A 15,891-nucleotide genomic window follows, 5' to 3' on the forward strand; every position below is an offset into this window, starting at 1 on the left:
TGAGGAAACATTATTGACCTTACTGTAATAATAAAACAAAACTTGTTCTAATGTTTTTTGTTTTTTTTTTTTATTTTTATTTTTATTTTTTTACTTTATTAAACACTAAAAATCGGGCCATGCTTCGCACGGGGAGATAGATACAATGATAAATTAGTATTTTAGGTAGAGGGAGTGCACCAGAGGGAGACTTTGTACAAAAGTCGATTGCTTGGGTATCTCTGTCCCATTCGTGTTTCAACCGTGAAGTAGTTGTGTTTGCATGGCTGTGTTTCGGTTTGAAGGGTGGGATATGGCGTGAATTTACAGGGTACAGGAATGGCAACGCATGGGGAGTATCACGGGCGAAACGGTATACTCTGTTATATCCATGGTACTGCTCATGTCTATAGGCGACGGTTACCACTTTACATCAGGTGGGCCGTCAGCTTGTTTGCCATTGTAAGATGTATAAAAAAAATATAGGCAGATTTTTAATACCTTTAGTTAGATTAATGTAATCTTCGTAGGGGCCACTAATTTTTTTTCAACAAGTAATATACGTTATGTATTATTATATATAACTTGTTGATAATGTAGCTTTCTACAGCTGAAAGAATTTGTAAAATTGGTTGAGTAGTTTATTAGTTTATTCATTACATACATACAAACAATCCAATCTTTCTTCTTTATAATATTAGTATAAAAGTATCGAAAAGTTATTATAAATTCAATGTGTATAAACATTAGCGATTTATTGTTATGTCAAAAGAAAGTGATTTTCTTTTATGAGTGATAATGGTATGGTAACTCCGTTTGCGCGGGGGGAAAGGGATTGTTAGTAATGGGGTCTAACTGACCCATTGCTAGCAATACACCCTACCAGGTCCACCTCCACGCGGTTCCTCCTGGAAACCTTCGTGATTAATTCTAGTGGAATTCGTCACGATGGACTAATTGGCCTGCTTCATCCTCACCTATTATCCTTCACTGGTGCTCCGTCAACGTATACCGATAGCGCGGGTGAGGTTACCATTCCATTATCACCCATTAAAAAAATTCCGCTTGCGCTATTGGTATACGCTGCCTGGCTGGTGCCCCACCAGTGATGGTTGATAAATGCGGATGAAAACAGGTCAGTTAGTTCATAGAAATGAATTTATATGTAATTAATCAATATAACGATTTTGATTATTTTTTATTGATTTGTCACTGGAAACTCCCGTGGGAACCGCATGTCGAGGTCGACTTGATGGAGTATATTGCTACTAATGACCGCTAGTCCCAATTACTAATATTTTTTACTACGGCAACACTGATAACAAAATGAGAATAATTTAAAATGTATGTTTCCGCGTTCTTTTATACTAGGTACTAGCATATGAATTTTATTTCTATGATATTACATCATGGTTTATAACTGTTATTTGTTATAATTTATGTTAAATGAAGATGTACAACAGGCGAACTTAACTCTGTAAGAGTTCTCTTCCAGGGAACCTTGAGTGGAAAGGAGCGTCAATTAAATCTTCGTATGGGGTTTTTTTTAATAGGTGAAAATTAAATGGTAACTCCGCATGCGCTATTGGTATATAGCTATGGTATCATATTTAAATATTCTTGAGGTAATTACTCGTACTATCTGAATGAATGAATGAATGAGTATACTTTATTTGCATTTTACAATATAGGAAATAAGCAAGGCAATTTACAAACACAACGACACAATTGTATAAGTACAGTAAGGTGGTCTTATTGCTGAGAGCAATCTTTTCAAGACAACCTTAAGGTAATGGACTAATTGTTGTGCAAGTAGGTATGCTTGTTTATGCTAAGTTACCGCAATGTAATTATTATAATTTCTAAAAACTTCATAAATAAGCAAGGAATATATTTACCATTTTTTATATATATATATATATATGTATATATATATCAAGTAATTTTAGCATTTAGAAACAACATTAGGTTATAAATTTAATTACAAAATATACAAATTTTATAATGTAAACTCGACGACAAATCGAATTATTTCCCATTTTTTTAAATCTAAAAAAAAATACAAATAGTAGATTTTATGTTTAGTTTTCTGTAAAATTAACTACCAATTATTATCATATCATACCGTATCAAGCATTAAATGTCCACTGCTCAACATAGGTCTCCCCTAATAGGGGGTAAGTCAACCCTTGATAATGTTTTAAGAGGGCCCATCCTTTAACCATTACGAGTTCCTTTAGTCGCCTCTTACGACACCCATGGAAAAGGAAGAAGTAGCCTATTCTATGCTGGGACCATATATGTTATATTAAATTTTAACTATTAAAGTTAAACGTTAAAACATCACAATTTGGTCTTCAAATCTTAACCACTAATTTAACCATTGATAGATAAGTCTAAAGACAGTTTAACAGCTGGACATGCCGCGAATGGTTCAAAGTTAATGTCGTCGATCTACCCGCGTTCCTTTCGAAAAAAATATCTGGTTTTACGTAGAATACTTCTTTCAAAGTATGATAATAGTTTCGATTTTATATATTATATATTTCAATATAAGTGAATGCGTCCTGTATGTAGACCATAGCTTGTCATTCTCAATAAATTCATGGAACTCTTCAACTTCATTGCTTCCATTATTCATAATGCATACAATGGATTTATATGTCTACCTATATCTTGTCTGTTATTGCTTATATTTTGAGAGAAGATTCGATTATGTTAATATGTTTAAACGACCGTGTATTGACATGTTAGTTACATTTTACATAACTGCTCACGACGATGTGACTTTGAACCGATGTACCTATATGGTAATTAATTTTCTCATTTAATTTTATATTTTACAATTTATTTGTTTTGTTGTAGTCTTATGTCTTGATTGAAAATAGCAATAGTTGTTTTAATTCATAATCATAAAAAAGATAAAAGATGCACTATAATATTATTACACCACTTATGGTATTAATTTTTTTATATGTGTTATCATTATGGGGGATGAGCTTCCTGTCGAGATTTTCCCTAGATACTACAGTATGAGGTTCTTTTAAAAGGGTATATTAAAGTTTCTTCAGGGTTAGCGACGTGCACGTAATACCCCTAGTGTTGGTGTCCATAGGCTACAGTAATTGTTCACTGTCAGACGGGCTGTATGCTGGTTTACCACTTTTGTGGTATAAAAAAATCGCTTCTTAAATTAGAATATGCCTCTTGTGTTAGAGATCGTATTGTATGGATTTATCTTTCAGATTAAAGTAATTAAGGATAGGTACATTACTTTCATGATTAAAAAGAGTAAAATGGTGATTCTTACTTAATATTCTATCACTAAAGCTACCTAATCAGTTTATGATTAGATAGCTTTAGTGATAGAATTTTATTATTATAAAAGTCTTTAAAAAGACTGAGAAGTATCATTGCTTACTACATAATAATTTAGTCTAGCCAAGCGTGATATTGCATTATCTTTGCACGTCATTCCAGTAAGTAATGATTAGTCTCTTTAAATGACGATTCTTGTGGTTTCCGCTCTCCTGCTGACCACGTAGCAATGAATGATCACAACCTTATAATTGGTTACAATAGAGTAATTTGCACCTTGCTTGATGACGTTAAAGAGTTTGTAATTATATTTTCTGATTGATAATGCTCTTTCCGTGGCGTAATTGGGAACGTTATAAACTCTGACTACTACGATTTCTAGAGATATGGGTTGCATATGATCATGTTTATCAATTAAAAAATATTAAATATAAGATTAGCATATTGGATCAATACTTCAAACAATTTTTTTTAATAAACGTTAATTTAGTATAAATTCTGCCTATTGTGAAACTAGATGGCGCTATATCATATATTCAATGGTATTTATTATTATAATATTATTAATTCCAGCCGAACTAAAGAAACGATGAATCACAGCCGGCCGATATTCGGTTCCCACAGCGACACGTCCGCTATAAACTTGAAACATTTGGTAAGAACGATTGGCGTTCCGATGAATAATAATGTTTTTATAACTTCATAACAAAGTTGTGCCGTTGCATCCTAAATAATTCTAACAATGCATTATGGATATTGAATGAGCATGACACTAATTTTAGATTAATAACTATTGTGAGTCATACTCTGTTATAAATAACTAAATGCGGTATAAATAATATTAATTTATCATCATTCAAAATAAATTGTTATCAAATACTAATGATCAGCAATGGACTTTTAATAAATAAAAAAATTAAATATTAAAAAAAAAATGTAGACGCCAACAACTATTTTGTCGACGAATAAAAACAATATCTCTTCTAAGTTTCGGAGTAGTGGGAAAGGATTATTACAATCGTATATTGAAATTGATTTATATGAAACAGTTTAGCGTCAAATAACTTCTTATTTGATAATGCATGTAATATTTAATAAGTACCTTTCCATATCTAATGTGTGTAAAACTAATTGTGGAATGACTAAACTACTTAGATCTCCAAAGACAAAAACAAATGACGATGAAAGATTTCCGATTCGTGTACCAAACAGCACTTGTTTAGGTTCAGACAGAAATCAAAGCTAATGTTTGTAATAATAGACTGAATTAATCGCCACAAACAGTAGTATATTTGATCTATGAACTGTACGCAAACCAGTCTATTAGTATAGTTGGTTGGTATTGGCGTGCGTGTGCGCAGCTGGTGAAACGAAGGGAGTTTTATTTCAAATTATTGACTTGGTGAATAATTTAAAGATGTATTCTATGATTGTCATTATAGTTCGCTAGCTGAATACTTTTTAAATATTTCAATGTGATATCTACTGGTTTAACTTATGTATAAATTGGTCGATAAAGATAGACTAGTTTCAGGACCATTCAGGACCCTTAGTCTTGAGCGGCTCTGCCAAATTACACGTAAGTTAAACCGGTAGTTATTATATTAAAATATTATGATGTACCTACGAAACTTTTTTTTAAATATTCAATTGTTTTTGAAAAATGACAGATAATTAGGACGTCGCCATAGTTCGATATAAATTCTCTTAACCACAATTATGGGTCATAATAAATAACTACGTATTGCAATTAATTACTGTTGATAGTTAATCTATTAGGAGTCTATTAATTATACAATAAATTAGATAATAGAATTCGTTCCGAACGTAGATATGAGATAAAATACACAATAAAGCTCATTTCATTTCATATTTATGTACGCCACCCTAGGCTTGTGAATTCAACTCGCACTTGACCTGTTTATTGATCGGACTTCAAAAAAGGAGGTAGTTCTTTCACAGTTCGATCGTATGCTTCAACCGACTTCAAAAAATGAGCTGGTTCTGATTTTGATTGTATTTCTTTGTTTGATACCTCATTACTTCATCAGTTATAAACCGATTTGGAAAATTATTTTTTTAGGATATAGATTTTTTTTTAGGATAGGATAGGATAGGAAGGATATATCAAATTAGTCCCATAGGAATGACACATTGAACAGATACGTTGCTTTGCGTAAATGAGATCCCGGTCTCAATAACCGGTTTGGCTAGACCAGGGCTGGAACTTAATGTAGGAAACAAAATTTTCTAGATTGAATTGGGTCGGGATATCCTGAGTCCCTCTCCCAGATATTCGTGAAGAATACAGGATGACCTGGCATGAGAATCATGGAAGATCATAGTTGGTGTGATTGTATGGCATTTATTATTATTATAATAACAGTATATGAAGTTAATATTTTAATTTTCTTTTTCAGGTGACCGACCTTTTTGGACAGATGCGGGAGCCATCGCCTGGGGCGCCTAGCCCCAAAGACTCATCGGGGTCTTTAGCTAATGGGGCCGTTACAAAGAACATTGGGTTCCAACAGCAGAACACATCAGAGCTTCCATGGAGCAGTCCCGCCATATCACTGCCTGGAAATTGTAATAACAATTTGTGAGTTTACATGTTTATTAATAGGAAAATAAAAAATTTACACTTCATTTTTGAAGGGTAAGGCATAAAGCCTTAGTTTCCCAGGTGACCTCTATTGTGTCTTCGACTCATATCTTTAGACGACAGTTACCACTCTCTATCGTGTGAATTGTCAGGTTGTTGGTGGGTTTAAATTGATTAAAAACATGTAAATGTAAACGATACTTTCCCTTTGTTATTATTATCTGTGACTATTAGTAAGCTATCGTTTACAATAACAGATGCTGTTTACGTGATGCTAACTGTAATGGATATGTGCATATTATTGATTATATTATTATTTGGACTGAGTTTTGCATCAACATTTCAATCTATATCTATCTACTGCTATATCTTTAAAACATTCTCTGCTTTATCCGTATTCCTAATATCATCAAATCGCCCCTTTACTATTTACAAATTTACACGGCATTCTTGCATAGACAATTTTAAAATTTCAGAAAGAAGTTTACCTGAGGGAGACTTTGTACAAAAGTCGATTGCTTGACCACCTCTGTCCTATTCGTGTTTCAACCATGAAGCAGTTGTGTTTGCGTGACTGTGTTTTGGTTTGCAGGGTGGGATATGGCGTGAATTTACAGGGTACAGAGGACTAACATCTGAGTCCTCAGGAATGGCAACGCATGGCGGGTATCATAGGCGAAACAGTATACTCTGTTATGTCCATGGTACTGCTCATGTCTGTAGGCGACGGTTACCACTTTCCATCAGGTGGGCCGTCAGCTTGTTTGCCATTCTAAGTTGTATAAAAAAAAGTTTCAACCAAGCTCCTTGTATTTACATTTATCTTTCAATTCATTCTATTCATCAATATCTATTTATCTTTAAATTATTAATTATTTTTACAAATGGTTTAAGTTCAAAGGCAGATTAGATACTCTTTTTTGTTTACTCCAAAAGATTACAGTAGTAAATTGAATACAAACAATTATAACAAATATTCATACTGAGAAAACAATGGGCGATCTCATCGCTAAAAACAATCTCTTCCAGGCAATCTTTGGATGGAGAGGAGTAATTATAAACAGTTTGATCGGAGGCACGATTAAAATTTAAAGATATTGGACTATCTATAGTTTTTTCATTGTCATTTATTGTCAGCCATTGATTGTCCACTGTTGAACATAAGTTTTCCCATCAACTACCATAAAAAATATTGTAGTTATTTATCTTAGATTAAATGCATGCACCATAATATTGTTACAGGACAAGTGAACCTCAGTCTGGATTGGTAAGGAGTGTCAGCAATGCATCAACTCTAACTTCACTATGTGCTGATCTGTCACCATCTGACTCTCATTTTTTCGAGGTAACTTTTAAATATATTTTTTTTAATCTTTAAACATGTTCTTAAAATGTAATGGAATTGAATCATAATTAGATAGAAAATTTATTTGTACTATTTAGGGCACACAAATAGTGATAAACACAAACAAATATGTTTAAAAATAGAGAGAAAAAATATATATAAAAAAAGGAAAATAAATTCTCAAACATTTTGTTTCGTGTATGTGCTGTCACAACTCAGATCATTGCTTTGCCAAAGGACAAAACATTTATTTTCTGTTATGGCCAAAAAAGTAACTTCCTGTTTTAATCATTTCCAGTTAATTTAGGTTAATTTGTCTGCACAATCTTCGTACTTTAACAGAATACAAGTTTATACCAAGAAACTGGATAATTTTGTTGGAAAATGGAGGATTGAAATAAATTCCCTGATATGTCTACATTTGTTAATATTGTTTTGTTTAGAAAATATTTAACGAGGAAAAAAATATAAAAAAAAAAATGATTTGTCATCCATTTAACATATTAAGTAATTGACTTCAAAAAATCGGCACAAACGTGATTTTTATAAACGTAGTAATTTATTGATTTTACAATAAAATTTTGATATGCATTTTTCAGGTTTTATACATTGGAAAAGTTAGGATATCACAAAGAAAAGTTCCTGATTCTCTAATAGATGACGCATTGAACAAATTCGCACAACATGAAGCTGAAAAGATTAAAAATCAGAGACGACATAGCTTACATCCAACCTCCACAGAGGTATGTTGTATAAAAGACAATGATAACCAATATAAAGATTTATTATTTTATTTTATTATATCAAAGATAAAATAGAGCCTCTATTTGTTTTTATTTTTGGAAATTAATTTACTTACTTTGATTAGAACTTAGGTAATATAGACATTTTATATATATGTGGTATGTTTCTTTAGGATCAGCAACATGCAAGTGACAACTCTAGTGTTGCAGGTGCTCATTGGCTACAGTAACCGTTTACCATCAGACGGACTGTATGCTTGTTTGCCTCCTTAGTAGTACATATATAAAAAGAATATGTAAGTGGAAATAGAAATAAAATTTTCTTTGTATATATATACTTTCAGACGTCCGTTCATAGCAATACGGAAAACTTGGCTGATGAAAAAGAAAAACTAAAAAGTAACTTAGGTACAAGTTCGATTCCTTTAGAACCCGACAAAAGTATTATAAAGAAAACAAAAGTGGAAAACAATGAGATTGACAAAGAATTTGATATGTTTACAAAAGAAAGAGTTGAAATCAATTCACAAATGAGAAAAAGTCAAACATTAGAATCAATGTCTTTAAATATATCTAAAAATAACCTAGGAACAGTAACAGAGGATGAAGAAAAACATGATATACAATCTATAATAACTAAAACAGCATCGTCTATAACAAAATTTTGTGAACACACAATTAAAGATGTAAATAAAATTGAAGATAATATAATAGAAGAAAAAAGTCCAATATCTGAAAATAATAAAGAAAATACTGAGATTGATAAAAATGAAAATAGTTCGAGACAATTTACAGACCAGGTATCAAATAAACAAGAAGTAAATGAAAGTGGAAGTGAAAAAAACTCGTCAGAAAATAAACAAAGTTTAAATTTAAGTATAGAAAAATTCAATAAGCTATCCAGTTCAAAAATGTTAAATAGTGAAAATATCAAAAAATCTATGCTAGAGAATAAACCGTATTTGAGAGATAGATCAGCGTCTATTGGAACTTTAAATCTGAAGACGCCTATAGTTCAGTTAATTGGAGAACAAAACCGAACTATGTTGTTTCAGGTAAGTTTCTGTTGCTTCTAATAATATATTGGGGATGGTAGATATTTCTAATTTCAAGAAAGAGAAAGTTCTCAGTATTTTTTCATGTTTGTCTCATAAGTCTGTGGTTTCTTGGTTCTTGTCGTTGGTTCTTTTGCTGAATAAAATTTTAACCCTTCTTTGCATGATTTTTTTTATTGGCGAAATAAATCAAGGTGATATAATTAATGTTTAAAATTAAAGGACAAATGGTTAAAAAAAATAAATGTGACATCTATGTTTTTTTTTTTTTTTTTGCAATGGACATTAAAAAGGTATCCAGACACGTTCAACTTAAAGTATACTTGTTCTTTTATATAATTTTTGGGCATTCAAATTATGATGGAAATTTCCACCACTATGCAAGGAATTGTTAAATTGTACGTCTTAATTTTCATTTACAATTTCAGGTAGGTCGTTCAGAATTGCGACTTATTAGTCCAGATAGAAAGCAAATACTCCTCCACAGGGCCTTCAAGGACGTAGCGAGCTGTGTGCTGGGCCGCATCAACAAGGACCACTTCGGTTTTGTATGCCGGGAGGCCAATGACAGTTACGCTTGCTACGTTTTTAAATGTGAAAGCGATTCCGTTGCTACAGAAGTTGTTAATGGTAATGATTATTTATTATTTTTTCCTTTTTTTTTTTAATACAACTTAGAATGACAAACAAGTTGACGACCCACCTGATGGAAAGTGGTAACCGTCGCCTATAGACATGTGCAGTACCATGGACATAACAGAGTATACTATTTCGCCCATGATACCTCCCATGCGTTGCCATTCCTGAGGGCTCAGGTGTTATTCCTCTGTACCGTGTAAATTCACTGCCATATTCACCCTTCAAACCGAAACACAACCATGCAAAAACAACTGCTTCACGGTAGAAACACGAATGGGACAGAGGTGCTAAAGCAAACTACTTGTACAAAGTCTCTCTCTAGTATATTCTTCTTTACTTCCAGTGATAGTTTCCTTTTTTCTTTTTAATATCTTTATATATATTGGCAATTATGAATCTGTAATGGAAATTTATCATTTGTGTAATGTTTGCATTTATATAGTTATTAAATAAAGAATAAACGCTCATCGACTAATCACAAAAGAGAATATTTAAAAGATAGATTTTTTTGTGAAGAGTTCTTAAAGATTCTTATGAAAATAGAAGCAAATGGACAAGAAAAAATGCAAGGAGAATAGTATAAAAAGTCCTGTTTAATGAAAAAGATGTTTTAATCTCAACTTTTTTTATTTTCAGCCATAAAGCAAGCATTTTTAGCGCACGCAGAATTACTGAAGAAGTCCAGAGAGAAATCTCCAAATATGACATGCGAACATTGCCCAATGCTATGGTACCATAGACTATGCCATGATATAGAAGGTACACTATCGTGTATAATGTTGAAATTTTATGATTTAGTGTAGTAAATTTAAATTTCTATTCAAACGAAAATTTTAAGGCTTTGGATTTAAAAACCTTAAAATTATAGTTGAAAATAATTTCGTTTCTAAACTATATGTTAATTATTTTGAAGAAATAGTTGTAACGGTTATAGTTAGTTTGCTAGTAATATAAAAAGGTTGATGAACTTTTGGAAAAGATCAGGTATAATGTATGGAAATTTAACTTGTAGTTAAATTTTAACTATTCAATTTAAATCACTTCAAATAAAAAAAATATAATTTCAAAATTATGTAAATTAAGTAATTATTATGCAAATGCCCAGAGTATATTTACTTTTATTTGATTTTAATTTTTTTTTAATAATTTGTATAGAATCTTGTACTGAAATATTAATTCCATATTTATAGGTATGAATGAGAAGAAGACCCACGCCTTTATCCTCAGACGTATAGAACAACTGCCTGATGATGAACAAGACGTCATCATCACCAAATACCAAGGCGGCACCAACCATATGTACGAGGTAAAATTGTTATTATTCTACCTTTTCCTTTTTTTTTTATATCACTTGGCAAACAAGCATACGGCCCACCTGATGGTAAGTGGTTACCTGCAATTTTATATATATATTAAGGCTGTAAGACATGAGGATACTCCCTGTCGATTATGGTAGAAAGTGGTTGTGGGCATCATATTGAACAATTCCTCTGAGCACAATCCGTTGTACAGGTGGTAGAATACGCAGAGTGAGGCAAAATCTCTCCTAAGTTATACTTAATTATTATACTTAATTATAAAGGATAATATACAGTGAAATAATTATTTATTTTTACTAAACAACAATTTTTTTCAATTCAGTGGGAAGATAAAAAATATATTTATACTATAATTGTAATGTACTTCGTTTAGAAGTACGTTGTTTCTCTTTGTCTAATTTATTATTTTTACGGAATGAAACTACTCATTTGTTGGAACGTATTACTGGTCGTTTTTAGATATGAAAAACGCTATGGATGTCACTGGATTATACTGTACCTATTAAATCCTTTACTCTGTAATTTCCAACAAAGTCTTCCTCTGGCACTTTGTAACAATAATAAGTGTCATAGGATCATACAAATTGCTTGACCAGGGTTAAGAGCTTCAGGAAGCTTGGATCTCTTTCTTGGTATGGGGAGAAAGTATACCCAAAGAAACCGGGGGTGGAGAGAAGGGACTGACCTATTGTCATCCTCGCCTATCACCTTTCACTGGTGCCCCGCCAGTGTTTATCGATAGCGCAAACGAGGTGGTAATTTCATCATCATCCATTAAAAACCCAAAAAAACCTAAGCGAGTCAAATTAGAGAATTTTATTATCTGCTCGACCTTGGACTATTTAGGTAACGCGGGGACCGTGGGTGTCGTAAGATGCGATTAATGGAAGCGAAGGATGGGCAGCAGCGTCCTTGTTAAAACATCTCCAAAGCCTAACTGCGGTTGCCAATCCGCCAACCGAGGCAACTAGTGGCACCCCCTCCTCCCATTCCCACAGGGGAAGGGTTATGTACAGCAGTGGACAGTTAAAAGCTGATAATGGTGATGATTACCCAAATGAACCCAAACGGAAATCGAACCATGGACCTTTTATATGCAAAGTCTTCTGTAATATACCAACAGTGCTTCATAAAGTTTATCGTTGTAGGTAAGCGAACACAATGCATTCCTAATGATGCTACTTCGAGCCCACAGTGAAGCTAAGCAGCTGAGGCATATTCACGACACAGCCGAAAACAGGTAAGCAGACCAGTGTAATAATACAGGTGGAGTCAAAATCGTTAGCGGTATTTAAAAAGAAAAAAAAAATTTTTTATATTATAATAGATAGAGCATCGAATCTCAAAAACGGATCAACTTTTTGTTAGTATTTTATTATTAGTATTTTTTTTATTAGTATTCTATATACTTACACATAAAATGTATCTTGATGTATTATTTAACTAAATAAAATGAGTGTTTACGCGTTAAAAAGATGCAGAATGTACAAGACAAAATAAATATAGAAGTTATAAAGGAATCACACATAACTAGTTATCACGCAAAATCGCATGAAAAACTTGACCCGTTTTTCTCGAAGCATTTCTATGGAGACACTCTATCTATACAGATTATATGCATGGAATATATGACCTATTTTCTATATTCCCAAAGAGTGTTGACGTCAGGCAGGCGGCCGGTCGTAAAACTATAAGCCAAATCCTTTAGTAATATGTATAAAACCGTATTACGCCGACCCCAAATAATAATTGGATAAGGGTAGGAAGAAAGAAAGAAAGAAAGAAACTTTATTTTACAAGAAAGGAAGATGATAATATAGAACAATAAATAACAAAAAGTTTTAATAAAAAAAAAAAAATTGTCTCAGAAGTGGAGGTATGTTAGCGGTAGATCAATTTAATCGTGATCACAGTCAGTGTTACCAGGTTGAAACGTGGAGATAACCCAGGTAAATTAGGGGGAAAAGGATTTTTTTTATACAACTTAGGCCGACCACATACTCATTTGTTGTAGTATCCGGCCGTTCATATACCTTCCTAATGCTCCTCAAATATTGCGTCTAAATTACGCCCACAATTACCCTCTTGTATAGGCATTCCGTCACCCGTGTCCAATAGCGAGGACGGGATGCCTTAAATACTGTACCGCAAACAATCTTGGGTGGTTTTGTGGTGGGGTGGGATATGGCATTAATTTACTGGGTACAGAGGAATAACACCTGACCCTCAGGAATGGCAACGCATGGGGGGTATCATGGGCAAACAGTATTCTCTGTTATGTCCACGGTACTGCTCATGTCTATAGGCGACGGTTACCACTTTCCATCAGGCCGTCAGCCTGTTTGCCATTCTAAGTTGTATAAAAAAAATCCAATTTTTTCATAATTACAGATCAGAATTTCTCAACCAGTACCTAGGTGGCAGCACTATTTTCATGAAAGCAAAACGCTCGCTGTCCAGTAGCTTCGATCACTTGTTGAAGAGGAAGTCGAGCAAAGATGAAGCTGGGTTGGGTCTACCACAAGTTAGTAAGAAGGTAAGAATTTGAATATTCATATTGTATCTTTCAAATATATATATATATATATATATATATATATATATATATATATATATATATATATATATATATATATATATATATATATATATATATATATATATAACTTCTAGCAAACGAACTTGATTCTATTGATTATCTTAAGATGATATATAATGCATTTAAAAATACATACATAAATATCTGTCACGCCTGTCTCCCATTACACAACGGCCTAACCATTTGTAACCCTAACGTGCCGTAACCCTACGGGTTAGGCAGAAACAATGGAACGCCAAATGCTTCGATTCAAACAAACCTCTTTCGCTTCTTCCACATTCATCAATCTTTTCATACATGCTCGCCGGTTACGGGTACTTTTAATTTGGCCCTTCTTCAGCACGTCGCCTATTTGGTCAACATACGTCCGTCTAAGGCGGCCCTACCGACATCTCCATTCATTCATTTAGGTGACGGTTACCACTTTCCATCAGGTGGGCCGTCAATTGTTTGCCATTTTATGTTGCATAAAAAAAAATATTAACAGATTTTTTCAATTCGAAGTGATGGAGTTATGAGGTAATAAACATGAAAAATACCATCGAATTGAGAACCTGCCTACCCTAATGGGAGACAAGCGTGATGAATATATATGTATGTATGTAACACGAATAATGGCCTATACACCTTTATTTTGAATTTCTATTTCTATTTTTAAAGGAAGCTTCGCCTCTCTCTACTACCGCGGTGGAAACACCTTCAGAACCGCATACTGCTGAGTTGCACCCTCCAGAAAGTTCTAGAAGTAAATCCCAATCACCAGCTGCACGAACACAAAGCAGTGGTAAGTTATCTAACTATTCATTGCTTGTGACAGTTTACAGAAATTGAAAAAAAAATAATTATAAACTGTCTTAAAACATTGATTAATTTATATTTAGGGTTTTTGGAACAATTTTACTGAACTAGGTATTATCTTGTAGAAGTCCATATCACTGGTTATATTGAATGCAATTATTTTGTTTAATTCCGCTACCATTTGTATGTGTGACTGCCAACACTCGAAGATTGGTCACCACTATTACTACCAGAAGTTCCACTACCTTCCATATTAGCCAGCAATCTCTGACTGCTATTTTATTCACGCACGTTTTGCGATACGTGTTTCATCACTAACTGTCTGTCTGTCTATCTGTATGTTTGTTATAGAAACAAAAACTACTCGACGGATTTTAACGAAACTTGGTACAATTATACTTCATAGTCCTAGGCAGGTTATAGTATACTTTTCATCACGCTACGATCAATAGGAGCAGAGCAGTGAAAGGAAATGTTGGGAAAACGGGAGAAGTTACTTCATTTTTAAGCTTCCGTCGCGTGTGCAGCCTTAATGGCCACTTTTTAAAATGTTGTAAAAATGTCCAACCGTGCGACGCCGGGACTGGCCGCTAGGCAATAATAAATGCCATATAATCTAGTCCTCAAGCTGGGATATCTTTACCCTTATTATGAGGTATCAGCTAATTAACATTTAGGGTACAAACCAATTCAGTCAGACCCGAGCCGTTTTAAAATAAATTGTTTTTCTAAATTGACCCGAACGGGGATTAAACCTGGGACCTAATTTACCCAAAGCAATGTGCCCACCACTGCTTTACAGAGGTCGTTAAAATTAGTAAAAAATTACATAATTTACTCAATGCTAACTTTAGATTCACCATCGTCTCCGAAGCAACTCACCCCGCCTGCACGGGAAGACGACAGCGTGGAGAAGGAAGAACCCGGTACTCCTGTTAATTCGCCCATGATGGATATGTAAGTATAACTGCAACCGACTTCAAAAAAAGGAGGTTCTATTTAATTTCAGTGGACAAAAGTATTGTTACCAAAGGAAGGCTTAGAAGTCGTATATATGGCTATCTCTGTCCCACTCGTGTTTTGGCTATGAACTAGCTGAGCTTGCGTAGTTATGTTTCGATTTGAAGGGGATGACAGTAAAACCAGAGGGAGTCATTGTGTGAAAGTCGATTGCTTGCGTACCTCTGTCTTATTCGTGTTTCTACCGTGAAACAGTTGTGTTTGCATGGCTGTGTTTCGGTTTGAAGGGTGGGATATGGCGTAAATTTACTGGGTACAGAGGAATAACACCTGACTCTTCAGGAACGGCAACGCATGGGGACGCACCTTAGACACAACTGCTCTCCTTAGACACAAAAGTCTCCCTCTGGTCATTTCTATATTTATTTTGTTTTATAATTTCTGCATCCTTTTATTGTGTAAATACTCATTTATTAAATAATAGATACGTCAAGATATGTATATTTTACGCGTAAGTGTATAGAATACTGA

The 15,891-nt window shown here is 33.5% G+C and overlaps 1 protein-coding gene across 5 annotated transcripts in view; it reads left to right on the forward strand.

Moving 5' to 3' along the window:
- LOC113510198 (TBC1 domain family member 4) overlaps positions 1-15,891 on the forward strand; it is a 56,666-nt gene that overhangs the window by 26,406 nt on the left and 14,369 nt on the right. For 2 of the 5 annotated variants that reach the window (XM_052893051.1, XM_052893053.1), the window contains 11 exons: positions 5,718-5,899; positions 7,145-7,247; positions 7,847-7,990; positions 8,335-9,045; positions 9,474-9,675; positions 10,321-10,443; positions 10,875-10,990; positions 12,152-12,243; positions 13,395-13,539; positions 14,263-14,386; positions 15,255-15,357. In XM_052893051.1, coding sequence (XP_052749011.1) covers positions 5,718-5,899; positions 7,145-7,247; positions 7,847-7,990; positions 8,335-9,045; positions 9,474-9,675; positions 10,321-10,443; positions 10,875-10,990; positions 12,152-12,243; positions 13,395-13,539; positions 14,263-14,386; positions 15,255-15,357 — 2,045 coding nt within the window. Of the gene's footprint in view, positions 1-3,870; positions 3,953-4,675; positions 4,700-5,717; positions 5,900-7,144; positions 7,248-7,846; positions 7,991-8,334; positions 9,046-9,473; positions 9,676-10,320; positions 10,444-10,874; positions 10,991-12,151; positions 12,244-13,394; positions 13,540-14,262; positions 14,387-15,254; positions 15,358-15,891 lie in introns of those variants that run through there. The other 3 variants (XM_052893052.1, XM_052893054.1, XM_052893055.1) reach the window with 3 other exon arrangements.

This window comes from Galleria mellonella, unplaced genomic scaffold, assembly GCF_026898425.1.
Source record: "Galleria mellonella isolate WM207_F2 unplaced genomic scaffold, CSIRO_AGI_GalMel_v1 utg172, whole genome shotgun sequence".
NCBI classification, from domain to species: domain Eukaryota; kingdom Metazoa; phylum Arthropoda; class Insecta; order Lepidoptera; family Pyralidae; genus Galleria; species Galleria mellonella.